The sequence below is a fragment of the Quercus robur genome, chromosome 2 (genome assembly GCF_932294415.1).
Source record: "Quercus robur chromosome 2, dhQueRobu3.1, whole genome shotgun sequence".
Classification (NCBI taxonomy): Eukaryota; Viridiplantae; Streptophyta; class Magnoliopsida; order Fagales; family Fagaceae; genus Quercus; species Quercus robur.
Genome location: NC_065535.1, coordinates 16,866,892 through 16,894,480, shown reverse-complemented (window position 1 = coordinate 16,894,480; position 27,589 = coordinate 16,866,892). Strand labels below are relative to the sequence as shown.

Genomic DNA, 27,589 nt, shown 5'->3' with positions numbered 1-27,589 from the left:
AATAAATGATCAGTTGCAAAGAATAAGTTATAATAATAAATAAATAAAGATTATAGCAGCATCTAAATACAAGACAAAAACCAAACTAGTCAAATACAGTAAACTTGGCACAGAAAATCGAAATAAGGATCAATAATATTAGAAGCACCTGTGTAAATGTTACAAATGGATAAATGTTTCTCCAATGACTAAAACCTAATCTACAGAAGCATGCTACAGTAAAAAATAACATTACATAATTTACATACAGTGGGGAGTAACAACATGACATAATGGGCATACAATTAAACATGAGGCCCTTCAGCAGCACCAGAGCCTGAGAGAGCAACAGAGGGATTTATTTCCCAGACGGATCGGTGAGCCCGAGACTGCAACCTTTTGTGCAGCTCATGCTTACTTTCTAAGCAAATGTGGCACAGTTGCATATACAAATAAGTCAATCAAGTAAGAGATTTTGAACAACCGGGTGCTGAATTTGGAGGTATGCCATATCCTACTCCGAATCATGTCATAAGCTTCTGCAAAACCTTCCAATATCTAATACAGGAAGGGTTTGTATGGATTGCCCGAAGAACCCATTTCTCCGGACTCTGACAGAACTCCACATTGGATGGAGATTTGGGATCTGATTTTGATTGTCTTGCAAGCAAATGCATTTGAAAAAAGAGTTCTGCAGGCCTCATCTCTGTCAATAACAGAAAGCACATCAGAATACAAAATATCTATCAACTGTACTCTTGATTATATTGCCAATATAACCATCAATATATTGAATGTTGCTACCTCTATTTAGAAAACTATATTTCCCTTTATTACATAGGCTCTGTAATTTTTTCTTTATTTTTCTCTTTCAGCATTTCCTTAAGTTCTATTACAAACTTTGTTCATTAACTTTTTAGTTTTTACACCTTTTCAAAGTTTCTGCAACACTTTCACCATCCATGTTATCATCAAAAGTCTGAATTCAAATAATACCATGGGCAGCACCTAGCTGTAGATGCAACCTACTGGCCCTTTTTAAGAAAGAATTGTACTTCTCTTTTTCAGCTGAGATAAAAATATAAGCCCAAAACACAATCATTAAAAGGACCAATAAATGGTGTACCAGCACACAAGTTTGGCAAACACCCCCGAACTCTTTTAGAGAGAGAGCAATGTCTTCCAATATTGGAATATATGCATCTTCAAATAAAAACGTTTAATAGGAGTACTAGGAAAGCCAAGTGAGAGTACAATTAAATATCAAGGGCCAAATCCCTAGCTAAAGCATTGAAAAGAAATCCTAAAAGAAATTATAAAATCTTCCATAAAGTATTGCTAATGTGCCTACATCTTGAAAGGGTCTACCTGATCATTATAAACAATTGTATCACACTCAGACATACTTCACACAGATATCATACCTGGTGGCCAAGCAAACCATTCAAGACGGAGGTTTCTCTCCCACTTCTCTTTAGAACTGAGGCTTCCCTCGGCCTGAGCCAGCAACACCGAGACAACAGGTAAGGGAATGAGAGAAGTTTTTTGAGCTTCAGTGAGACTCTTTACAGCAAGTGATAAGAACTGTGAACCACGTGACTGCCTGGCAAGCTCCATACAGATGGCACCTACACCAAGAGTTTCAAGAGATGATAAACGAATTCTTTAATCCTTAGAGAGGGGGAAAAGAAAAGAATCCCAATCATCATTAAGAGACAACGACTGGAAAAATGTCTACCGCCATCCAATTAGACCAAATGTATTACAACACCATTACATATATTTAATTTTCATTGGATATATATTCATGGTCAAGTCATCTTTCCAGTCAGAGAATCTTATCTGAATATAAAACAAAGCAGTAAATATGACAAGTAATCTTCAGTAGAACAAATTACTGTAAAAAAGTACTCAAAGAACCCAATCTGATACAGATAAATACCATGACAGAGAAAGAGGCAGCTCTCAGCACCAGCCAAAGAACAAGCTTGTGCAAGAAACTCTTCTGCAGAAAGGAAATCCTGGTTCCATATAGAAATCAAACCAAACACCAGATTAAATATAGCCATCCACATATTCCATGAATAATCCCTCTCTGTTGAGCATTCTTTAAAGCACAAGTCTAAGATGTTCAAATCAGTTTGCACATGATATTGAGATTCCACAAATTTAAGACATATCCAACCAATATGATAATCTGTCTTGAGCTCCAAGCATCTTATGTACTCTTTCTGAAGATTTATAATATCACCTTCTACAGCATAGGCACGACATAATTGTAAGTGTGAAAAGAAGAGATAAGCATCAGGAAGCAAAAGCTTTGAAGCATTTTTGGCATGGTCGATGCAGCCAGTTTTATTCCCACTATGCAAGCTGATCTCAGAAGCACAAAGTAAAAGCTGAAACTTTTGATAACAATTGTCTGTCTTAGAGTAAACTTCACTAGGAAGGGCCACAGACATTAACCGCTTGAGTATAATACAGAGATGATGAGGAAATCTCTCTTCACGAGCCTTTTGTAGTAAATTGAGTATAAGCAAGTAACGGATATTATGATTCCATGGTTCTCGACGCAGGCATCTGCATATGAAAACAAGAGCAATATATGTGTAAATGTTATTTTCCTTGGGAAGAGCAACAGTTTCTTCAATTAAGACGTGGAGAAAGGAACTCTTGAAAAAATAAAATTATGAAGATTTCTTAGCAAAGAATTCTTGGAAAAATCTCAATTAATAAAATAATAAGAGAAATTTAGAGTGCAAATCAACATTTTAGGAGAAAGAAAGGAATCTACTAAAGAATTGTGAAGCCAGTCACCCATTGATGACATTATATCCACAAATTTCCAAAACAGCACAACATCTTCCATGCTGTCACCACAAGAAACTGATTTTGAAAAATATAAAAACTTGTAGATTTACTTCAATGATTCATAAAGCAGAGAGACAAATTGCAACAGAAAATTCATATTTAGATCAATAACAGAAAGTTACAGTACTTCTGCAACTGCTGGATGGCTCCATGTCCATTCAGGCACTGGTATGTACATGATGGGAAAGAAAACTTGGGATTGCTATTGCCAACGGCATAACAAGCAACTGCTCCAGCACCAAGGATTTCGCTTGCTGATTTCAAACCTCCTTTATTTTGATAGTTAGTGCTGTCTACATTGCAGCACCTAGTTGCAACGTGAGTATCATTCCATTCCTTGCTAGATAGCAAAAGATAGCCAAGTAGGTTCCTGTTCCAGCAAAGTTTATCAGAAGAGCCTCCCGGGGACCATAATTAAAGACAATAATACGGTTTTCAAAACGAATATAATGCATCAGAACACAAAATAATAGACAGTTAAAAGATATGTTGATACAACATTAAATTAAGAATAGTTGATATAATAATGTCAACAGAAGCTGCCTAGAACAAAGAACACAAAAGGGAACAGCAAACTTAAAGGGAAAACAAGTCATGGAAAGAAGGAATAAAAACATGAACTGAGAAAGACTTTGAAAAATAAGTTATCTTTTATAATTCTCCATTTTGTTTTGTGATGCAATTTATTTCTTGTTTCATCTTTTATTTCTTACAATAATGTTCCAACAATTTTCCCCCTTTTTATAAGTAGCAGTAATACCTAGCAATTAATGCTATATTAGGTCTATTTTATTTCAACATATATGAACAAATAAAATATATATAATATATTTGTATGTATGTATTACACTAGCTTAGTCCAAGAAGCTGCTTTTGTATTCAAATCATGATTTATGAACATAATTATTCTATAAGGTTTAATCTCCGAGTTGCCACTAGCTCTTCTGGATAAGCAGTGACATCAATAAACTAATTTTAAACAAGTTGTCAGACCATCTGAAAAAAATAAAAATAAAAATGAAGGAAGACACTATGGAAGTAGATTTAATAAGAACTAGACCAAGATGGCAGATTCCTAGCAAGGAAAGAAACCAGACTCAGATGAGAGTCACAAAATTCAGGATAGCTTAGAAATCAATACCCTCTTTTCATTGAATATTACATGTACCTTATCAAACTACTGTTAGGGTACATGTGAAGAGCTTTTCTAAGATGAGCCACACCAGACTGAAATCCAAGGCAAAATTCTGTTCCATGTTTAACCTGCATGACCCAGAAACATTGCAAAATCAAATCCAATTAATAATCACATCCCATAAATTAAAGTAATAAACCCAAGTTGGTTTAAGAGGCTCAAATTCCAACAGCTGGAATAAGAAGCTTACCAGTTTACCAAGTGCTATCAAAAAGTGCATTTCAGTGATCTCTTCATGAGATGTAAGAAAGCGCCGGCTGCTTGAAACAACTGGCTCAAGCCGATCACATGTATCAAGAGTATGAATGGCAGACACTATAAAACTAATTCCTGAATTCTGAAAGAGTTCCTTTGGCATTTTCAGTATACTACTAATTGCTGAATCTAGTCCAGACATGAAATACAGCATTCTGCAGATGAAACTAACAGGGGAGGCCACAGATGTCTGCTCCATTGCAGAAACACTCGCAGCCAGATTTCTCAACACAGAAAGAGCTAAGTCACGTTTATCAAGTTTCCATAAAGAGAAAGCATATACTTGAAGGCCTTCCACGTCAAGCATACCTTAAATATCAATAATGCAATATGACATATCAGCTAAGTGAAACAAATAGTACGTGTTCCAACATACAATCTAACCAAATCTGTCCAAACCTTCTTTCTTCAAATCTTCACATTCCTGTAAAGCATCTATAGCATTCCCTGCCTGCACCATGTGAAACTGTTTGCTAAAGAAAGGAACAAAATGGAAACTACAGATGTATTGCTAATACCATTTGTGGCAAGATCAGATTTTGATTTAGAAATGTCCATCCCTACAGACCAGAAAGAAGTGCAAAAAAAAAACAAGGTCCAATATGTTTACCTTACAAAGAGATCTTGCCAAATTTAATGATATATCTCTGGTATGAGATTTTGGAACACTGTCTGGAAAACTGCAGATTGCACAGCGTGCTAGCCGATAAGCAGCAGCAGCAGATTGATAATCAAATCTTGCCTCACAAACCAGCCCATATAAATTATGGGATTCAGGATATTGAGGCGCATGTTGGACGGCCTGCTGGATAGCTCCAAAAACCTGTAATGGTGATTGACAGAAGTATTAAACTAACACCTTTTGCAGCATGTACCATATTAGCTCTTATTTTACAACAAAGAAAACATATGCTACTCCTAAAGTTGATTAATCAGAGATGGTAAAACCTGTGAAGATGAGAGATGCCCTGAAAACAGAGCAAGCTTTGCAAGACCAATTTGGAATTCTGCAAACTGCGCAAGAGACAAATTTTAAGTGTAGCAAAGTACAATACTTACAATGATTCAAAATTCCATCTTATTCAAAAAAACATATAAAGGAAAGAATAATTACAGGTGATATCTGCACAGCTCGCAAGCAGCTTTCAAAAGCTTCATCTGGTGAAGGATCCCTTAAGAATGGTGTAGGTCTCATTGTTAGTAGAAACTAAGCAGCAAATAAATTTACATAAAAACAATGATTCACATAACAATGATCACAAATTCCGAAAAAAAGAAAATAATTGAGATACACACTCACGCACACCCCACAAAAATAAGAATTTACCTAGCATTAAAATCCGCTGACATGCCTGCCCATGGTAATGAAAGCGAAGGATCTATACTTCTGGCACAATCAAATGCTTTCCTTGCCAATTGGTTTTCACCCTCTTCCCGATAGAGCTGTAAAAAGCACAAATTTACCACACCTATAGGAAAATATAGAACTTCCAAAGCTGCATCTAGGATGTTTTATACTGTATGATGCACCAAGAAATGGCACTCTTATGATGTTTAGATTTCATGAAAATAAGTTTACATTAGCTACACATTTTCCTCTTTTTTGATATAAGCAGTCAGGCTACAATGCCAAAAGTGAAAGCCAAGTCACAGTCAAAAACCCAGTTCATAAAAGCCCTTAATCCAAGCTCTATCCACATGATCTTTAGTTCATAAACCCTCAGGAAGCACTTTGCCCACTCTATGGACAAACTTCAATGCAAGTTGGACCTGCTTGGTTTAGACAGCATACAAACAACAACAAAAGCCTAATATTTGGAGTTGGCCATGGATCCTTAACAATTTAGTTAGGTCAGCCACATGTTTTTCCTCCATTCTATTCATCTAAAGTAATATCTTTGTTCCTTCATAAATTGATAAGTCTTTTTTTTTTATAGGTAATACAAGAACTATTATTAATGTGAAAAAAAAGACAAGTACAAGTTGTTCATGATGATGAACAACAAGAAACAAATAAAACAAACAACAAAACAATAGAGAGGGAGATCAGAAAGATAATCTAAGGGAAAACATAAACTCTGAAAGAGACGAAGAATCAATAAAGCCCCAACAACGAGACCACTCAAAAAGACTACGTTGGCATAAAACCTTTAACTCATCTAACGTCTTCTCCTTGTTCTCAAAGGAGCGACGATTTCATTCTAACCAGACTATCCACATTAAGCACCCTGGAATCAAATTCCAAATATTCGAGTTATGCTTCCCAAGCCATTGATACCAACAAGATAACAATCCCGCCACTGATCCTGGCATAACCCAATGAATACCAAAAGCCTGAAGCATGAAGGTCCATAAGGTGTGTGTAACAGGACAATGAAGAAGAAGATGGGCTACCGACTCCCCATCACAACAACACATACAACACCAATTAACCAAAGGGCGACCCTTAAGCATGATCAATTCTACTAATGTTATTTTGGGTCTTCCTCTACCTTTTTTATTTCCCTCAACTTGGATCAACTTACTCTTTCTTACTGGTGCATTAATCGCTCTCCTCTAAACATGATCAAACCATCTCAAGTGACTCTCTCATCTTTTCATCAATAGGAGCTACCCCTATCTTTAAGCAGATTTCCTCATTTTGGATCCCATCTTTCTGTGTATTTTCACTTATCCATCATAACATTCTCATTTCAGCTACACGCATTTTACGAATATGTTGCTTCTAAGCAACTCAACATTCAATACCAATGGTTTTGACAGCATATTAACCAGAAATAGTGATCAAGCAATTATTGCACTCCTAAATAAGATTTTGCAACCTTCTTGCCTCTAACCATCTATTTACGTAGTTTTTACAAAGCAATCACCTACCTCACATAAAAGAAAAAATAGATGGTTAGAGGCAATGCATAGATTCTTTCCCTTACAAGTATTACTACATTGGTCACTCATCTGCCACATATCCAGAATAAATTGCATCTACATATAATTGAGACTTGTTTGAGGAGTACATAAACATTACTCTTTGTAAGGATGGCTGTGGGTTTGGCTTCAGGTTTTTATATGATTAGTTAGCTTTTTCAGAATTTGTAACAGTTGTAGATTGGGCCCTGCTGTAGGGGTCAAGGGTGCTCAGATGGCATCCAAGTGGATAGAACATCAGAAAGATGCCATATGCATAACAGCGCATATTCTTCTTAGGTGAATGAAAGTCTTGACATCAATAAAAGAATTCCTTTGATTACATAGCTTTCAAATATTTAACTATTCTTATGTCTTCTTTGCTTCTTCTTTTTCCTTTTTCAGATAGAGCAACAAGTTAACATGCGCACACATTCACACATACAAACTAGAACAAAACAAAAAAAAAAAATTATTGGTAAGTTACACACGCACCCAATGGTACTTGATCCCATGACCTCATCCTCTACCTAGACCTTATAAGGGGAGCACGTGCCAATTGAGCTAGAGCTCATTGGCAAACTAGAACAAAAACTAAAGTATATGAAAAGAACAATTGAATAATGTAAGAGACAATACCTTCCCAAGGTATGCCCAACCAACAGCTAGAGATACGTCCAATTGCAATCCCCTAATTAAGGCATGTTGTTTCAATGCATTATGGTCAGACAAGCATCCCAATGCTACCCAAAACTCATAATTGTCACCCTCAAGTAACAAAGCCCCCAAAGCCATCTTCTCTGATAGCTGCCTGGTAAAAAGGATAGTAAGTTAACAGAGCTAATATATAGCAAAATGAAATGATCTATATAAGTGGAAAATACAGAAAGATCATACCAATCATTGAAGTCGTTTCCATCACTCATGGTTAGGGAGGATATAAGATCTGCAGTTATTGCAATGTCAGTATAGATATTAGCTTCCCATGGGGCCAAGTGCAAAGCTCGCTGATAAGAACATTTGGCAGATATGGCAGCTAAAATGCAGGTTTTCTTCCAAGAAAGAATAGAAGCATTAAAAGTTTCCACATCAAATTCTAAACCCTGGCCTTCCTCCATCCATGGAAAACACTTTGCATATGCAAGCTGTCAAAAAGCTAATTACTAAATAAGTCAAGTTAAAAAAAAATCCTGAATAAATTGATAAATATCCCCCCCACCCCCCCGGTTTTTTATTAGACAAATTGGTAAACATCCTGCATAGAAGAATACAGCAATCTTCCACAAATGGTGCCAAAGGCTTGATATTAATATCCGAGGGTGGTCAAAACTAGATTTAATTTTACCTGAATATCACCATGTAACTTCCAAATACATGACATATTCTCAGCCAAATGTGTACTTGTTTTTGCAACCTCAGATGCTTCCTGCAACCAATTTGAAGTGTTCGTCTTTTAATATTGTAAGGAAGATAAATTTTTAAAAACTTTAGAAAACAACTAACCTCTAATAATGAAGCTCCCCATCTGAATGCTCCCAAGTTAATCCATGCCTTTGCCAAACCAAGTAGCCCAGAAGCAAGCCCATACCGTGCAGACACACTTTCATGTGAAATCTCTAGAGCTTGCTTAAACCGCTCAACTCCCTTAATGCAGAAAGAACACATATGAAATGTTATACAATAGGCTGCAAGTAAGCAGTTAAACATTAAGGGAAAACATCTATATACTTTCATGCTATACCCTATGTCATGAGAGTTGACTAGCAATTTGAACTGTAAATCATTAGGCCAGTTATGTAGTAATGATACAATTTAAACACTAACAAGATCATATCTTGTGCTTGATAAATTATCAAACCATGCTGATTTCTGAAAAGCATGTGGTTCAGTTTCTAGCATCTAGTAAAGTTCCATTTCAGAAGAGATAAATGTGATCATATGACTGAACAGATAGTTTGTCAAGCACAACGTAAATAGCAAAGACAGATGTAAAGAATAAAAAACTGTGTAAATGGATGCCCATAACCAAGTACGATGACAAGCAAAACCTCACATAATTACTATGAACAAACATGAGAACAAATCATACCTCTTTAAAGGAGCCAAGCATCAAAAAGATGTTTCCACTTTCAATCATAGCAAATACATTTGTATTGTCCAATTCGATGGCTCGCCCATAAGACTGTTCGAACGCATAGGAAGTTGGTCATGGAAGAATTGAATAACAGAGAGTGAAAGAAAAACAAAAGCATTGGAAAAGTATGACCAACATACTTAACCATTAAAAATCACACTTCACCAACATTGAATTATTAAATAAATCAAGAAACATTAAGTACCTTAAGAGCAGCAGTGAACCTGCCCAAACGCTGGTAAGCAAGACCCAAAGCCTAACACAAAGAAAACATAATTTATTAATAATACACAAAACCAATAACAATGAAGATTTTAAAAATAAAAAACAAGAGCAAATATATGATCCATAGAAGACATACTTGCCATAACTCAGGGCAGGCAGGATAGCCCCGAATGGCATGTTGAAGACTTTGTACAGCTTCAGGCCATTTCTTTTGATGTGCCTGTGATGGACAGTAATAACAAATCAATTAATCGATTAATATCAACATAAAACAGAAAGAGATAGATACGTAGATAAATAAGGACCTGCAAGTAACCCAATCTCCGAAATGCCCAAAAAGCTCTCGGTAACTTTTCTGAAGCTTCTCTGCACACTGCCACCTCCAAACTCTCCTTTCCATCTTTATCCAACAAATCACACAATGCTTCCTTTTTTTTTTTTTTTTCAATTTCACCACAATTTGTTGTTATTCCACAAAATTAAATATTCGCGCTACTTAAGTAGTGAAGTTCCACATTGAATAATGATGACGGAATTTAAATTTTAAAAAAAAAAAAAATTACCCCGGATTGGAGGTCATCAGGATTGAGTGAAACAGCTCTCTGATAACACTTGAGACCCCGTTGGGTATCAAGGGAAACTCCTGAGTAATAATGCCCTAAATATCTAAATGCGGCACCGTTTTGAGGGTTTAGTTTCGCCGATATTACAAAGTGCTCCGCCGCTTTTTCCTTATTGTTCGATTCTTCTCCTCCATTCTCCCACAACCTCACTCCCTTTTTTTTGTTTTTTGGAAGAAAAATTAGTACACAAAGAAAGAAAAGAGAAGCTAAACAAAGAATTAGAGAGTCCAATCAAGTTAAAAAGAGAGGAAAATACGAGATCAAAGTGAAGAGAAGGATCATCAGGGTGTGCATTCACTGACTCCTCTAACTGTCTCAGACCAACTTCTTTGCTTTCTTCTTCTTCCTGAAATCCAATAAAAAATAAAACGTAACTCACAGAGAGATCTTCATTTGTTCAAAATTTAGAAGAGAAGAAAAGAGAAAAGAGACCGTTTTTTCCATTTGGGATTTTTTTTTTGGTGCTAAAACCCTAAACCGCGCTTGCTTTGCTTTGTTTTTGTTCTTGATTTGAAACAGAGGAAAGGATAAAGTGAACCGAATAGAGTAATAATGTAATATAGGCTCCACTCAGGTGACGGACGTTACTTTATGCGTTAGTGTCTGGACCCACCACATGACATGGCACAACCTTAGAGGATTAACGGCTTGGCGGGAATTATTTCAGATTTCAGTTTTTTTTTTTTTTTTTTTTATTCATTTTAGATCAAGTTTATTGAAATTGATGCTTTTTTTTTTATGTGTTTATTTAGCAAGTGATCTAAATTGATCAAGACTAAGTTTAGTATTTTTTTTTCTTTTTTTTTTAAGAAGAAATATCTCGTACTTTCATTAAAGGAAATTAGTTATAACTTATAATCGGATTAGATTAGATTGTGTATGTTTGTAAATAAGTTTATGAGATATCAAATTATTATTTGTGAATTTTTTTTAGAATATATATAAATCCATTTTGTGGAGAAAATGGTGAATCTTATAAATTCCTAAGGATTTTGTATGTTGTGAGTGATGTGTGTGTAGAAAAATGTGTTGAGAAAATCATAATTTCATAGCTTGGATGGTAAGGTGGTAAAGTAGCGCACTAAGACTTTTAAGAGTTACCTTAAGTCAAGAGTCTTGTAACTCAACTAGAACCTTCTAGTATTTCCAAAAGGGACATTTCAATATTTAAATTCCTTCACCTCGTTATAATTGTAAATAAATAAATAAATAAAGACAAAATTTAGTTACAAAATTGCTTGTAGTTTAATACTACAAACTCACTCAATATATTTTTATAAGAGATGAATTTTGACAAATCCATCTTTGGATTATACTTTTTTCTTATATCCTCCATACTTGCAAAATTTCAAGAAAATTAAAGATTAATAGCTATGTCATCAATATATTTTTTAAATTGCAAGTTTTTGTAATTTAAAATTATGCACAAAATATAAGCTTATAGATCATATTAGGGTTGTCTAGACTTGACCGGAGCTCGACAACCCGGCCAAACCATCCAACACTAACTCAATTCCGGCTCAAATTGAAGGTCCAGTTAGTCGGCAGCGGGTTTCTATTTTCAAGAACCGACACTAGCAAGTTGAGTGGTGGGTTTGCTTCTCCAAAACCCCAGCAACTCGAACCTAACCAAAGCCATGTAAAAAATCAGGCCAAATCTGCAAAAAAAGCTAAATCCAGCGAGATTTTGACCAGATCTAGCCAAATTTCAACAATTTTTAGTGAAAAATGCAGATTTTGGGGACTTTTTCCAAATTCCAACGACTTTTTTCGCAAATTTCGATGACTTTTTTTAGTTTCCAGTGACTGACTAAATTGACCGACGCTTACCCTCACTCGAAATCGACTCAACCGATTGATTTTGGTGGTCGGTTTCGGGTTCCTCAACCCGACGTCGGCAGGTCGAGTCTAGGTTGGGTCCAAAACCGACCTGGCCCGACCCGTGAACAGGCCTAGATCATATAATAAATAATATCCGATTGACACAAAATTTGACGTGTATTAAGAGCATAAAGAACATGCAATTCACCAATTAGATTTTCAAAATATGTTGTAATATTTATTTTATTGAGTGAGTTTGTAATTTTAAATTACAACCAATTTTATAACTAAACTTTGTTCAATAAATAAGTAAATAAAGAGCTACCTTACAAGAAAATTTGGACCCTTTTTTTTAGTTAGGATAACTCTCACATGCATAAAGATATATATTTTACCACTTACTTTCAGTCATTAGCATTACTCCAATACTTAATAGATGTCTATCAATTAGATGCCTCAATCATTTGTTGGCCATCTTTGATGACAACAAGTATAATCTTTGTTTAAAAATTTCATCCATAAAACGCGTACTTTAGCAATCGGTCTGTTTGGATACTGCTTATTACTGAAAACTGAAAATACTGTAACAAAATCATTTTTAAATGTGTGAATAGTGCCGTGGGACCAATTTTTAATAAAAATTTTGCTAAAAAAAGAGATTTGTGGGTCCCGTGAACAATGCACAGGACCCAGGTTTGGACGCAAACACACACGTAAATTACGTCTTCAATAAATTACGTGAATGATCGTTTCAACTCAAAAGAACGCGATTATTTCCATACATTTAGAAACCAAATGGAAAACATGCATAATTCTCAATCTTACGCACGTACGTGTACTCTACGCATAAGATACACATAAAAACTAACTGAATAAATTCCTCATCAATTGATTAAATATAATCTTTTCAAAACATTAGTGTTAATGATACAATGATTACTTGATTGACTTTTTTTTTTTTTTTTTTTTTTTGATATTAGATAGAATTTATACTCTAGTTTAATCTAAGTGTATATGTGTATGAAGCTCATTCCTAAGACTTGAACCCCGGGCCTTACTCTTCACATCCCACAAACACTTATACATAATTGACTTGGCAATGGAGCACATGTAAGGCAGAAAATCAACCTTAGAGGCACAACCTATGGTCTCCAAAGCTTAATTTAGTGACATTTTCAGGGATATAACACTTTATTGTAGTGTTTTTTTTTTTTTTTTTTTTTTTTTTGAGTAAATTTATTTTAGTGTATTGATTGCTCATATCTCATTCCGGTGAAGAAACCATGAATTTATGGGCTTGATGGTGACGAATATTGCTTCTTAATTATAGCCACTAATGACCAATATGATTTTCATCATGAGTTTTTCTTTGATTAACAATCCTTGTATCAACTTAGTGATTGTACACTTATAATGTTACCCCATTGCTATGCTAGATCAGTTTATATGTATTTTTTTTAGCAACCATCCATGACTCCATTAACAATCCCTGATGGCATTGGATTTTTGCCAACCATCCATGACTCAAATGACATTGATGTTCAAGCAATTCTAGCCATATTTTTATTTTTGACATATTATTTACCCATTTATTTTGATAATTCCATAGTTAAGAAAATGAGATTTAAACTCTGGACGTCCTAGTTAGAAATATAAGGAAGTGTGATTTGAGCTACATGACTATTGACATATTATTTACACATTTATTTTATTATGTATGGTTTAAAGGAGGGTTAGCACAGGGTTGGGTGGGAGGCCTGGGGTTTGCCTGTGGCCAAATTGGGAAAAGGTCAATTAGTTTCATGTCCTCACCCTATCATATTCATGGACATAAGACAACGATAAGTCTAGATGCACAAAGAAGTTTACAAAAAAAAATTTACAACTATCGAGATGACAATTTGTTATCGGTAGATATCAAAGTAAGTGGGCTCAAATAAGAACCAATAAAAATTTATTAACTAAATGTTGTGAAAATTATTGTCAGTAGCATTATTCCATGAGACAATGCTTAAATGGCTGAGGATACATAGAACACTAGTCATCCCCTTTTCATGGTGACCCATTGTTAGCTGCAGATCGCAGCATGAAGTAGAAGCATCTAGATTATTCAATAGATAAAAAGGAAAAAAGTACAGTACTCTGTTGTGCTAAATGCCGGCACACTTTCCCTCACACCGTTTGATTTTGGCGGGGGAAGGAGGAGGGGAGCATGCACCAAGTAACATTCGAATGCAGAAATCACATACACAGTGCCACTATCATTTAGGAAACTTGTGTTCATCAGTCACTGAAAAGAGTAAGAGTTACCATAAGAGGTTGCTCGAGATTGTATATTTTGATTATTTTCCACAAGTGTAGATATAAAACCATTTGTCGATTTGGTGGCCTGCCTGATCACATGGCCTGCTTGACCAAATCCCCTAGTAAACTGGCCTGCTCTCGAGCAGTCTCTACTAATGAATCCTACAATAAATTAATATACCCAAGCCATATATCAAATCGGAATCTTGTGAAAAAATTGCATTACAATTGGTAACAAACCATACCTGTGCAGCTACCAGCCTTGCAATTGTTCTCCTGCTTGACTCTTGAAGCTCCCCAGCAAGCAAGAGCTCATCCAGTATATAATAAGCCTGCCAATTCCAAGGTTTTACAACAGTCATTCATCCAAAATTAAGAAAAGAGAAGAAACTCCCTCCTCCCCACAAGTGCAAGTAAAATCGCATTCTTCCCCTTTGATAAATGGTCTCAAATCTGGTTTTTCAAGCACCTTTGATTTGTTCTTTACCTTTAATTTCCCATTTTAGTCTCTGCATACTCAAAACAGATATCTCGTATAATTGGTTCATTTAAAACAGAAGAAATAGACAAAAAAAGAAAAACTGTTGTAATTCAATTAAAAATATTTTCTGTCTGGCGTTCACTGAATTATATAAACATTGAAAGTTATAACTCCAAAAAAATTTATGCTGTTATACGTATACTTAGGACCAGCAGCACATGTCCTCTTCCACCATTAAATGAAACGCCATATCTCTAGCTACTCTTGTTACATACTAAAATATACTTTGGGAAGTAAAATGAGAAAATATAAAAAAAGATCTCGAACACAAACCAGAATAACAAAAAGAGATACCTTGTGAAAATTATAGATCAAGTCCAGCTCACAGACCTAATAAGAACGCAGAAAGAAATGCCAAAAACTCAGTTTCAGATACATTACAGTTATCAGCAGTCTATTTTCGGGTGAGGGTCTAACATGCTTACATTGAGAAAATAGCGGTCCAGCATCTCAACATAATGGTGAATTATATCAAGGGTCTCCAGTTCATTGTCATCCTGGTCAATGCACATACTGAAATAGAGGCCGGCGTAACTGGACATGATGACATGTGAAGTGAAACAGTTATGCCTCTTCAAGATATGTAAAAACATAGAGCAGTGACACTATAAGAGAGCAGACAGGAAGTTGGAACAAAGAGATTAACAATCACACCATACCGTTTATAGACAACTTTAAGTCCCCTCCACTCCACAAAGTTACAAAGCTTGGGGCCCCGACTCAGTATAATGCCAGTGAGTTCTCGAATTACCTTTACAAAGTGTGCACCCATAGATTGTAACATTTTAAGAATTTAATAACTGCATATCACTTTCAAGAAATTTCAACAGTCATAAATATAAATCCAAAAGGCTTTGTTATGTGGAAACAAACAAAATTTGAAAAAGAGATAGCTCATAGCAGCATGTTCCAAACAGAAGACAACAATTTTATTAATTAACAAAGGGAAATAGAAATTCATATGGAAGAAAAGTTGGTTGGTTCTCCAATTCTTTTCAAGAAATCTATGATATTTGTCAAGCAATGTACTCATTCTCTGTCAGACCAAGATTCTGAAAGAAGCAAAAATTAAGGGTTTTATCTCTCTGGTATCATTAGCCGAGTAGGAATAGGAAGCATAGACACAAACATGGACATGAGTACGACACAACTATACAAGCAATTTTTGAAAAATTATAACATGACACAGAAGATACGACATTGGGTATGTCACCTTAAATGAAGTGCAGGAAAGTTTCATTAGGATGGTCCTTTCAAGGACCCAAGTAGAAATGTGGAGCTGTTTGGCTTACATTGTTGAAGGAAATTCAATTGCAGATAATGCAGTTAGAAAGTAGAAAATACCTTGGATCTTTCCTTTTGAGAATAAGTTGAATACCATTTCGTCAGCCTAACCTTTCCTTGCCTATTATTGAGAATGACAAAGTGAATCTGCAATGCATCAATTGAAAGAAGCACAAACAAACAACCCAATTACACCAACAGCAACACAAAACAAATGCTAAATGTTACATAGATTCATCAAGTGGTAACACTTATCAAAGGGCTACAAAGCCCAATTCTTTGAGACCAAGCTTATAAGTTATCAGGTAAAAGAATTCCATAAATTTTGGCTTGAATGAAATGGAAGAAAACAATTATTCGTTAACAAAAAAAAAAAAAAGAAGAAGTTTGTTACATTACATTACATAATATAAAATTAAAATTATAAATCGTACCATTGTGATTGCGGTGATGGCGAAACGAGGCTTTTTTCTTTTTGATCAGATTAGATTTGTTTCTGCAGCTTGGCCTGAAAATACTAAAATAAATGGTATTATGAGTAAATAGAAAGAGTGAAAAAAGAGTGAGAGCTCATCCATTAAGATTTGGGCAGCTCCTTAAGCCACGGCGGATCAATCATTCACGATTTCATTTCATATGCCTGTTTATTTTATTTTATTTAATTTCAACACTCTATTTCTTCGTAGTTCGTACTAGGCAAGCGGGTGTTAACAGAACGATCCCCTTTTTTTGGGCTCTGTATCTGTAATCTGTTTTCCGTTTTTGGGAGAGTTCTCTTCTCTTGCAATTGCAAAACAAAACGGTGCGTTTCAACTCTCGTTCACAGCAGCAATGACACGTCGACATGTTGTCGGTGTTACACACTCTAATTTTATTTGAGAGATGCTACGTCTACAATATTTTTACAACATTTTTATAACAAATCACATGTGGTTAGTTGTAATTTGGTTCAAATTTCAAACCAATACTAAGATTACTTTTTTGCCCAAACAATAACAACTAGTAAAATTTGTCATTTAGAATTTGTTGTAAAAATATTGTAGACATATCATCTCTCATTTTGTTTTTTCCAATTCCAACCCTGGGGGACTGTAAGGAAAAAAAATAGTTTGACAAAAAAGGAAGCTACTTATACAGGCAAATATTAACAAGCACTTATGCTTATACAAAAGTGGGTCTATTTAATAAATAAAATAAATAAAAAAAACGAAAAGGACATAAAATTAGTCCTTTTGATTATTTTAATATTTTTTCCTTGACAAAGTTGACCTCACACTGAGAAATATGATATAAAACTGTAAAAAAAGACAAAAAATTGTAAAAAAAAAAAAATCAACGGTATCCGTTAACACAATTCACATATATATATATATATATATATATATTAACAAGCACTGACCATTGCTTGTTAAGGTGAAAAAAGACAAAAAAAGATATCAGAATAAAAAGTCAAAAAAGACACCAAACTGTACTTATAAAGCTGAAAAAAATTGAGGTAAAGCCGTAAAAAAGACAACCTCTCTCTCTCTCTCTCTATATATATATATATATATATATATATATATATTTATATATTCTTGAATTGGAAGGCACTTTATTGATTCACTTGTAATTGACTGCATTTCAGGAGCCAGCTATGGGATCATGAATTACAACTTACAAGGCAATTTAGCACCGAGAGACAAGGCTAGAGCCTAGAATAAGCAATATCATGTTCTTCTATAAAATTCATATGAGTGATTTTTGTGATCCCAAGGGAAGAGGAATGACGGATTTGAACTAGTGACATCTGTTTCATAAATTAATGACCTCCATTTCATGAGACGTGATTCTTAAGGAATTGTTTTATTTTTCATTTTTCGATAGAATTGTGTTCTCTCTCTTTTTCCTTTTTTTTTTTTTTTTTTTTTTGGAAAAATATTGGTCCAAACTTATTTATCAAGCAGTGCATTTTGAAATAGCTGATTCCTCATTGAACGTATCTTTAGCCATGAAATAACTTATTTTCTTATCTATTTTACAACCAATAAACAGTGATACTATCCCTTTGTTCTCAGTCTCATTGTTTCAAGCCTTCCAAATGGTTTACTTTGTAAGCAAGTTACTGTAAGATGATAATGGACAACACTCAACAGTGGAAACAATAGACTTTCTCAAACAACCTAAATGTACGTACAAAGAAAGCGGATGTGGAAAATCCTGTAGTTTTTTCACTCTAATTACCCCTGTACAGCTTGACATTTATCCCTTATTTGGTTAAGAAAAAGCAAACTCTTTACGATCCCTCGTACATACAGAGTAACAGTCAATCACACTGTTGTTCTCCCTTTGGCTAATTCTGCATGGATCACATATCGAAATGTTAAACTTGGTGGTAACCAATGGATGCACTTATCGACCCTTCCCTTAATGCATTTTTTGATAGCCTTCTGTTGAACTTCTGATAGATTCTCATGTATAACCTCCAAGAGCCCATGCATGCTTAGTGACATATCCTTTGAATAGTAGTATAGGATTTTTGGCAGATAAACCTTTGTTTCCTTGTTGATGTGGACACTGGTTTGAATGAACTCTTCTTTAGCAAGTCTGAGATCCTGAAATATATTCTTTGCTGTGTAGGCTCGAACCTAGATCCAATAAGAAATGTGTGACCACATCAGACTATACCAAATGCACATACTTTAAAAATAAATCCGAAAGTATGGTTTTCAAACTAGATTGTGGAATTAGATAATGTTACCAATCACAAAGTTGAAGAAAAAAAAATGCATACTGGAGGGTCAGAGTATGCCCCTGAGCATAGCGCAAAATGAACCAGTGGCTCAGGGTATTCTAAGGCATATATATGTCTGATGCTCCCTGTCTTGAACTTCCTTCCTGGATAAAACAGTGTAGCCAGCCACTGCATTCACATTTTGTTAAAGAAGAGATTATATGTATGTTAACTATGCTTGAAATAATTATATCTTGCTTTATGCAGAATGAGCTTATACTTAGCTTGAAATTATGTTAAATCAGTCTACTAGTACTGTATAGTATGACTCAAACCCCAATTGAAATATTTGAGGCACCAGTGTAAGTGCAGATGGCCGAAGGCTACTTATCATCTGTATCGTAGTTGACATGCTGCTTTTCATAAAAATAGAACATGTGGGAAATAGAGGACCAACCCTATGGAGCCACGTGGGCCAATAAGATGAGCATTATGGTACTATAAATAGTAAATTGTAATCACTTTTTGGGGATTGAATGAAATTGCCAATTTGTGTTGCTTAGACTTAATTGTCTTGCCTTGGAGGAAGAGACTCCCTAGAAGAGATCTCAATTGGAGAAGGTGACTCTCTCGAAGAAGTCACACACTTTCATTTCCATCGTCTATTACATTCAAGCGCCCACCTTTAATCCATCAACCTCTATTCTCATCTTACAATCCCAAAACCCTAGTTGCATCACTATACATTCTAAGCCTTTTACCTTCAAGAAACTATCTCAAACCCTTAATACACTTGCTGCCCTAGCCTTGGCCAATTATCCCCATCATCTAAACCTCTCATTCTAGTCCTCACATCAACAACTACCTACATCCACACTTCTGCATTCAACCAAAATCCCACATAAAGATACAAGAAACCCAAATCCCTCATTGTTTCTATTCAAGATTCTACTTGAGTTCCCTTAAGAACACTTAAGCCATTATTGTTTTCTTAACGCAAAAATTCACAATGATATTCCCACATAGAACACAGAGTACTGCCCATTGCTTAGGTTGAAGGCCAGGCTACTTGGAATCTCTAGGGATACCAATCCTCAAAGCAATAAATGACATTATGCAAATACAGGTCTGCTTAGGTCAATAGCAAGGGCCAATAACTTTTAAACTCGCATGGTGCATGTGAACTAGAGAACTAAATTCACCATCCACCAAAATGGTACCTGCTACTCCAAATTACCACAAAGGGAGGACATGTTAACCTCTTGGGACTTGTTACCCCATGTTGTAGCATTACTTTAACATCGATAGAACCTGACAATGAGTTTACGAAGGCTTCGAGTAGTGCGAGATCCCCACTCATTTTTTCTCCCTAGATGCCTTACGCATCCAATCAAGCCAAGGCCCCCAACCATCCTTATAATTTCAGGTGTTTTTACCAACTTGTACAACCCCACAAGCACTTGGAGACGGTTAGGAGACAAACTAGGAAATTTTCACAGTTTGGGAAGGAAGTCATATATGCCTTCATGCTATACATAGTGAACATAAGTCAAAGGATCTATATGTTTCATATACAGAATATTTGTCGGATTTTAAAGTAAAACGCATACCGGTGTTGCATAGTGTGATCGGATTCCTAGAATGGAGACTTGTATGTCATGGGCATTAATACAATGACCACCCACATTGTATGATGCCTGCAGATATATGACATTAAAATAACAGTAAGTACATTTACTGATAATATATTGTGAACATGTTAACAATCAATTCATGGTAAATTTTCTACCTTAAATATGGAGGTACTTTTTAGTCGATTATGTATTCCATATGCCAAATATGCCTGCAAGGAGAAACTCATAAGCCTTACCATATGCATATTACTACTATAGCCAATTGCACGTGAGTTTATAATAGTTAAAAAAAAAAAAAAAAAAAAAAAAACCCAGTTAGATCAACTGAGACAAAGAATCACTTATCAAAACAACATTCTATAATACTGTTGGACTGTAGTAGAATCAGCATGCACAATTGCTAGAGGGCTGATCATTTGGGGCATCTTATTTTGGGCAGCTTACTTTTAAGTGGGGCCCGTTTTATTAAGTGAGGCTTTTGATAAGTTGTACCTAGAAAATAGAAAGGCTTTAAAAAGTTGTACCTAAATAAGATGGGGAAAATAAGCTATAACAAACAGGAACTAAAGTCTACTTAAACATAAAGGATACCATCTACTCTGAATTAGTGCTAAAGATTATCCACAGTTGTTTTTAGCTTTCCTTAATAACCCTTTTGGACAAGAAAACCAAAAATCATACAATTGGGTTGACACTGATGTATATCATTTAAGAGGGATTCCTTGTTAGCAACGTCCTTAGCATTTCCACCTCATGACATAATTTTCAGTCCATAAAACATTTTTGTTTTTGAGTAGCAGCATTTATTATAAGCAAAAGCTAAAGAACTTCAACTGAGGGTCATACATGCATGACCAAGGCATTATGAATATTGATCCAGAAAGCAAGCTTCTCCTCACGTTTCATCTTTCTAGGATCAACCTTCTCCAGAATCCGAACCAATGACCTACACAACATTAAGAGAAATGAGAAAACTTTTGAAAGGATACCACAAATTCCTTTAACAGGTTGCTAAAATCTCCATCAGTGTCCCTTTTTCTAGATATTAAAATGATAAGACTAAAACAGAACAAAGATTGGGGCTATAATATTTATCTAATATATTGCCTAATCATGATAACTGATTATGAAGTATATGTGGAACACCTGAAATTTTGTAGCATTTTAGCTGCAAAATTGAAACTATCATCGTCCAAAGATATCTTCAGAACTTCTATCATTGCAGCATATGGTCCACTATCTTCTTTTAATCCTTCAAGTTGAGGGCACACTGCCGCATCCTCAATGCAATGTGGACTCCAACTATCACATCGATTCTTAGAAGAAAATATACTTGAGGAACTAAAGGACGTAGTAGGAGAAGCTGACAAGCCTGAATGTGTCTGAGGGTGGTTTGCAAGTTTGCAGTATATGGAAGATATGCATCTCACAATGTCTTCAGAAAGTCTATCTGGAGTATTAAGGGTGTTATCACTGCAAGACACAGCAAGGTGATCTGCTAGGCTGCGATGACCAGAATCACCATTTTTTGGGTCCTGCAAATTCTCACCACAGAAAAATTTGTAAAAATAGACATTTATATAGAAGATGTGCATCTCAAAATGTATCAAAGATGGAATATCCCAGAGCACACATCACAAATTTATAAAGAATTGTAAGCCTGTATGAAAAAGAAAAGGGGGGTTTTATAATTCTATTAACCAATTCTAGGTTGGACAAGGAGGGGTGTTTACCCTACTAGATGTTGATTTTAGACTTGCAGCAAAACTCTGATTATCTGAACTGGGCCAACCATGTGCAGGGAGGACTTCATCATGATGGACTAAATCACCTTTGCCCACATGTGGCTCCATTTTGTAATGTAATTGATTTGATAAAAAATTTTGTGATGATCTTGTCTTGTAATGTGAATAGGGTTCAGGAGTATTTGATAAGGTGGATTGATTCCCATCAAAAGCTGTCCGGTAGAGTGAAAGAAGATAACGTTCCAAATGCATAATTTCAACCTCAAGTGTAGCAATCTCCTCTTTCAATTCCGCGGTTGACTGCATTTTTATATAATAAAAAAAATATAGAATATTAAAACAATATAAAACAGAATGTTAGATAATGGCCTCATTTGGTGCTTGAACATGATTCTTGAAGATGGTAATAAATCATCTGAAGTTTGAGTAGAGTTTAGATTATGAATGCAAAATTACTTCAACAACATCAGATATTTGCAGCCCAGGGCCCCAGACATGCATAGGAAGTACTCGACAATTCATAAAGTTACTACCATCAATGGCAATATAGGTATGTATAATATACAAACCTTTGGAGTTGGAGTGCCATCGGAAGGAATAGAGTTGATGGAACAACCCACTGCCTTCCTGGAGTCCCAACATAGGGAAGCCTGGTCAGGTAATGTTCTCTCTGTCCGTACAATCTGTTTCCAAAGATACAGAATATAATTGCATGAAGATAAAAAGAAATGGAAAAGAAAAAAAAAAAAAAAACATGAAAAGTGGTACTAGTCAAGGCATTTCTGTGAACGAGTCATTCTGAAATGCAAGCTCATGATTTTTCTAGTCAAGATTTCATAAAACATGTTATCTTAGGCCTAGTTTGTTTCAACAGATAATGAAGATTTTCATCTTTCATCAACTAGTTGACAGATAGTCAGCCTGATTCAAAGATGGACCAGGTGTTTGGCTAAAGATCTGGGGCTAAATTTGATCCAAACACCTGGCTATGAATTTGGAAGTTCAAACAAAAAATACGTAAGTTTGGGAAACATAGTGTGTTATTTATTTATGCTAAGTAAGCCCAAAAAAAGTCTGTTGTTGCTATTCGACAAATTATGCTTGTGTATATGTATGTGTGGACACACACACACACACACAAAAAGCTGATTTCCTTAATTTGGTGGATTGCAGTGATATATTCAGTTCACCAATCCTCCACAAACAGAAAGAGGCTTTGTTTTTTGTTTGACTCATTTGATGTAACCGGGTTGTATGGTCCTAGAATATGGTGTCTAATCCCCATGGACTAAACAGAAGGGTATGTGGAAGATGTTGATCCTTTTGTTCTGGGAGGAGTAGCCTCTTATCATATTGCAATAGGGATATTGGGCATGGTTGTTGCTGGAACAACGTTTCAATTGAAGTATATGGTCACGTTGTCTTCAATGCGATCAGGGATACTTCCACCAAGAAATATAACCAAGAGTTGGTGCTTGGTAGTTGAAAGTCAAAAGATTATCAGAAGCCTGGTCTAAAATTCCAGAATCTAGACATTCCCACAAACACAGCCTGAGCTGAAGGAGGGGAGCACACTTGAACCCCTCAACACTCCCACTAGCATGTTAAGTTGTTAAGCAATGTTAAGGAAATGAAGAACTCAAGAAACAAATGGTAATGATATTTTACAAGCATTTGATGAGCAAGAATTAAGCAGGCGAAAAATGTCAAAAGTACTTACAGGATTAAAATAGGATGATAATCTAGGTGACATATTTAGAATACTACCAGATTGTCCATTCTCAGGAGTACTACAAAAACACCAAAATGATAAAAAAAACAGTAAAGGAGAAGTTACTTGAATAAATTGAAGCAATAAAATTGGAACAACCGTACAGGCAAAAAAAAAAAAAAAAAACTGTACTAGAAAGCTACCTTGTGAAATTCAGGTGAGGAGGAGAGAGGTAAGAAGAGGAGGAAGAGCGCCAATTCACACTCAACATCCTCTTGTTTCACACAGAAACCTTGGATAATTCTGGTAGATCATTCACTATCAACAGTTAGCATTACAAAACAAAAGGCAAAAATAGTAGGCAACATAGAGACAGAGATAGAGGCAAAGTGAATAATATAAGACCACAAAATTGAGGCTGAACCATGAAAAGGGAAACAGTGTTACCTAGTCAAATGTTGGATACATAACAAAGCTCCACCACCTTTTTGTCATAACTAATGCATATATCATCAGCTACTACTGCCTAATACCGAGTAAGAAAGATGGAGAACAATTAAACAAGTAGTCAAGAGGCCAGTTAAGGAAATTATTAAAAACAGAGACAAACAGTAAAGAAAGATGGAGAACAACTAAACAAGTAGTCAAGAGGCTGACATTGCCATTTAAGGAAATTATTAAAAACAGAAACAAAAACGAAAAAACTACCTACAAAACCAATCAGACAAAACACCGGCAAATGCTTTAGGAACAACGAAACCACTCTAGTACAGCAAAAAAACCATTAATTGGGTCAAATTACATGACACAATATAGGACATGGAGTAGGTCCAAAGTCCAAACTCTAAAAGTATTTCCTTTCCTTCCAGGAAAGACCCTTTAAAGAAAAATAAAAAATATGTGCAAGAAATGAGTAAAAAGCTTTCAATCAAACAATATCTTTTGCTAGGTGGGACGAGAGAATATAGAAGAGAGACGACCCACTAAGATGGGTTGAATTGTGCATTAAAAACAGCAATTATGAGTCATTGTCCCTTCAAATCATAATTAAAGAGTACCCAAGAAAGAAAAAAAAACAAAACCCAGAAATGATGATTAGATTAGGTGGAGGAAAGTAATAGTTATGATTACAAATCTTCACCAAAAAAACAAAAGTAGCAGGTTGGCATTGCCGACTCCATCCCCACTGCACTAATTAAATCCTCGCATGCTTGCCACTACATAAATATATATACACATATTGCTCTCGGCTCTCCCCATCTCCTGCATTGTACTATTGTAGTACAGAATTGATTAATACTTTTAACTCAGTACTTCAACTACCCAACAAATTATGGAGTTTGGAGATTAACTACTTACCAGAAGAGTTACTTGGTAGTAATTACAAGTGGTGGAGCATTGCATATATTAGTTTGCAACTTGCAAGGAATGTAAACATCAATGTGTGTTGACAGAACAGAAGTGTGTCCGAAGTTTGAAGGAACACAAAAACGGGAAGAATTAATGGAAGTGCGTAGACACTACAGCTGTTTGTGTAATGACTACATGGGGTCCATTGTTAAATACGCTTAGATCCGATTACCTAGATACCCTACCTCTCTTTCCTATTTCATACTTTTAACAGTACTGTTTTTTAGGTTTGTTGTTGGTACTAAATAGTACTCCCTCCGTCCCACTTTGTTTGTCCTCTATTCCATTTTGGGATGTCCCAAAATATTGTCCTGTTTCTAAAAATAAAAGTCATTAATTTACTAATGTTCCTATTATACCCCTATTTTATTAATAATTTAAATTTTTGATAAATTTATTTAAAGGTAATTTTGGAAACTTATACATTTTTAAAAGGTAGACAAGACAATAAATGATGTTCCCTTAAAAAATTTGACTTTTCAAACAGGACAAACAAAATGGGACGGAGGGAGTAACTTAATAGTTCTAGGCTTGTGCGTGATTGTCAAAATCTTAGAAGATCTTACCATCCAACCCCATTAAAATCAGTGTAAAATCTTTCATGGGGTTAGGATTGGTATGGGATCGTGATTTGGACAAATGTAACATCTTATGATTCTACTCTTATAGAATTTGTACGGTTTTATCCCATATAATCAATTTGGATCGGTAAAGAACCGTTCCTACAGCTTCTAGGTAATAGAATTAATGTCCATTAAACTTATTATAATTCTTTTGTAATCAACAGTGATATGTAAATGACTTTTTAATTCTTTTTTTTTCTCTCCCCATTTGCCTTACTCTTCCCCTTTGGCTTGTGTTAAAGGTGGGAGGGTCATGTGGGTAGCTGTGATATAATAAAAAACATTAGAAAAATATTATTTAAATAAAAGAGGGTGTACAATAGATAAACTGATGTGGATGTTTTGGAAAAGTAGTAGTGTAAAATAAAAAAAATAGGTTCTTATGCTAAAATAGACGGAAAAATTTTACACGAACTGATGCTATTGCTCTAATGCCACTACTTAATCGTTGAGGTTTTTTTTTTTTTTTTTTTTTTTTTTTTTTTTTTTTTTGTAGTTAAGAATTTATAATTTTTTAAAGGGTATGGTTGTTTATTTTTTATAAAATTGGTTGGTTGGGCTTAATTTTTTTAATTTTACTATTAGTAATTTTTGTTGTTGAACAAAAATTTTTTTTTTGGGCTTGTATATTTTGTTTTAGATTTATAAATTTTTTTTATGGTCACTAAAATAAGGAAAATGTTAGAACTACAAACTTTTTTATTATTATAAATTACTGATGTAATAAGTGTTTATTAGTAAATTAAAAAATTATGTAAGTGATGGGTCCATATGCAAACCAATAAAAATTTGTTACCAAAACAATTTGTAAAAATGTTGTAAAAAAGTTTGTAAATATAGCATTACTCTTAAAAGAATCAATAATATTGTTAAAGGGGAACAAAATGTAATTTTATAAAACAAAATTGATAAAATTAGTACACACACATATATATATATATATATATACATTTTTAAAAAAAAAAATTAGGGGCTAGTCCAACTGTGGCTTCGGCCCTAGTTGTAAAGAGCTTGGCATTTTTCGTTATCTTAATACAATTGAATTTTTTTGCAGAAAAATCTTGTTACTTTGGAATTGGGATGATTTTCTTCTTGTAGCCAATAACAGATTTGTTAATTTGCAACTTTATGTATATTTTTGGTGTTTAAAATTTGAAGTTTGTCATGTGTTGATAATTTGGTACTAAATAGTTAGTATCTTTTATGAGTACTTTGTGTGACATTTACTCTTTTTTTCTTATAATTCTTTAGGGTTTAAATTACACATGATATAACTTTAAGTAATATTACACCATCCAATAATTCGTTATTGAATTCATATTTTAAAATTTTCATTGTTGGATTACATGTTCTATATGTTCTTAACATGCATACCAATATTCATGCCAATGAGTTGTAATTTACCATTCAATTTATAAACTCATCTTTTATGCATTATTTTAAACTACAAAAACTTGAATTTAAAGAATTGATTGATGACATGACTATTGATATTTAATTTTCTTGAAATTTTGCAAGCATAGAGAATGCATGAAAATAATATAATCTAACGGCTAATTTGTTAAAATTTGCATTCAATTAAAAAATATTAAGCGGTTTAACATTACTTAAAGTTAC

At 34.7% G+C, this 27,589-nt stretch overlaps 3 protein-coding genes across 8 annotated transcripts; all 3 read right to left on the bottom strand.

Annotated features, from left to right (window-relative positions):
• Positions 1-117: 117 nt before the first annotated feature.
• LOC126712673 (tetratricopeptide repeat protein SKI3) lies at positions 118-10,727 on the bottom strand. Its single transcript, XM_050412107.1, has 22 exons — positions 10,619-10,727; positions 10,443-10,532; positions 10,127-10,339; positions 9,869-9,991; positions 9,700-9,783; positions 9,544-9,594; positions 9,294-9,386; positions 8,708-8,848; positions 8,550-8,630; positions 8,102-8,349; positions 7,844-8,015; positions 5,628-5,743; positions 5,415-5,472; positions 5,249-5,314; positions 4,911-5,123; positions 4,700-4,751; positions 4,236-4,609; positions 4,019-4,113; positions 2,978-3,220; positions 1,922-2,559; positions 1,404-1,607; positions 118-685 (listed from the first exon to the last, which is right to left on the bottom strand). Exons 1-22 carry the CDS (start codon positions 10,628-10,630, stop codon positions 504-506), a joined length of 3,549 nt encoding a protein of 1,182 aa, XP_050268064.1. The 5' UTR covers positions 10,631-10,727; the 3' UTR covers positions 118-503.
• A 3,203-nt stretch (positions 10,728-13,930) lies between these two features.
• Positions 13,931-16,903, bottom strand: LOC126712672 (AP-1 complex subunit sigma-2-like). 3 transcript variants are annotated; one of them, XM_050412103.1, is made up of 8 exons: positions 16,571-16,902; positions 16,197-16,283; positions 15,512-15,603; positions 15,278-15,386; positions 15,147-15,182; positions 14,557-14,643; positions 14,401-14,473; positions 13,931-14,297 (listed from the first exon to the last, which is right to left on the bottom strand). In XM_050412103.1, the coding sequence occupies exons 1-7, from the start codon at positions 16,571-16,573 to the stop codon at positions 14,405-14,407; spliced, it is 483 nt and encodes a 160-aa protein (XP_050268060.1). In that variant the 5' UTR covers positions 16,574-16,902; the 3' UTR covers positions 13,931-14,297; positions 14,401-14,404. The 3 variants fall into 3 exon arrangements, with proteins under 3 accessions (XP_050268060.1, XP_050268063.1, XP_050268059.1); XM_050412106.1 differs by having other exon boundaries at positions 13,931-14,473; positions 15,512-15,662; positions 16,571-16,903; XM_050412102.1 differs by having other exon boundaries at positions 13,931-14,473; positions 16,571-16,901.
• A 1,368-nt stretch (positions 16,904-18,271) lies between these two features.
• Positions 18,272-25,413, bottom strand: LOC126712670 (uncharacterized). Of its 4 annotated transcripts, none has more exons than XM_050412100.1 (13): positions 25,299-25,413; positions 25,071-25,212; positions 24,387-24,465; positions 24,143-24,242; positions 23,949-24,018; positions 22,798-22,911; positions 22,217-22,528; positions 21,630-22,018; positions 21,330-21,429; positions 20,639-20,692; positions 20,460-20,546; positions 18,910-19,038; positions 18,272-18,763 (listed from the first exon to the last, which is right to left on the bottom strand). In XM_050412100.1, exons 4-13 carry the CDS (start codon positions 24,208-24,210, stop codon positions 18,446-18,448), a joined length of 1,641 nt encoding a protein of 546 aa, XP_050268057.1. In that variant the 5' UTR covers positions 24,211-24,242; positions 24,387-24,465; positions 25,071-25,212; positions 25,299-25,413; the 3' UTR covers positions 18,272-18,445. The 4 variants fall into 4 exon arrangements, with proteins under 4 accessions (XP_050268057.1, XP_050268056.1, XP_050268058.1 ...); XM_050412099.1 differs by having other exon boundaries at positions 25,081-25,212; positions 25,299-25,412; XM_050412101.1 differs by lacking the exon at positions 25,071-25,212 and having other exon boundaries at positions 25,299-25,412.
• Positions 25,414-27,589: the final 2,176 nt, after the last annotated feature.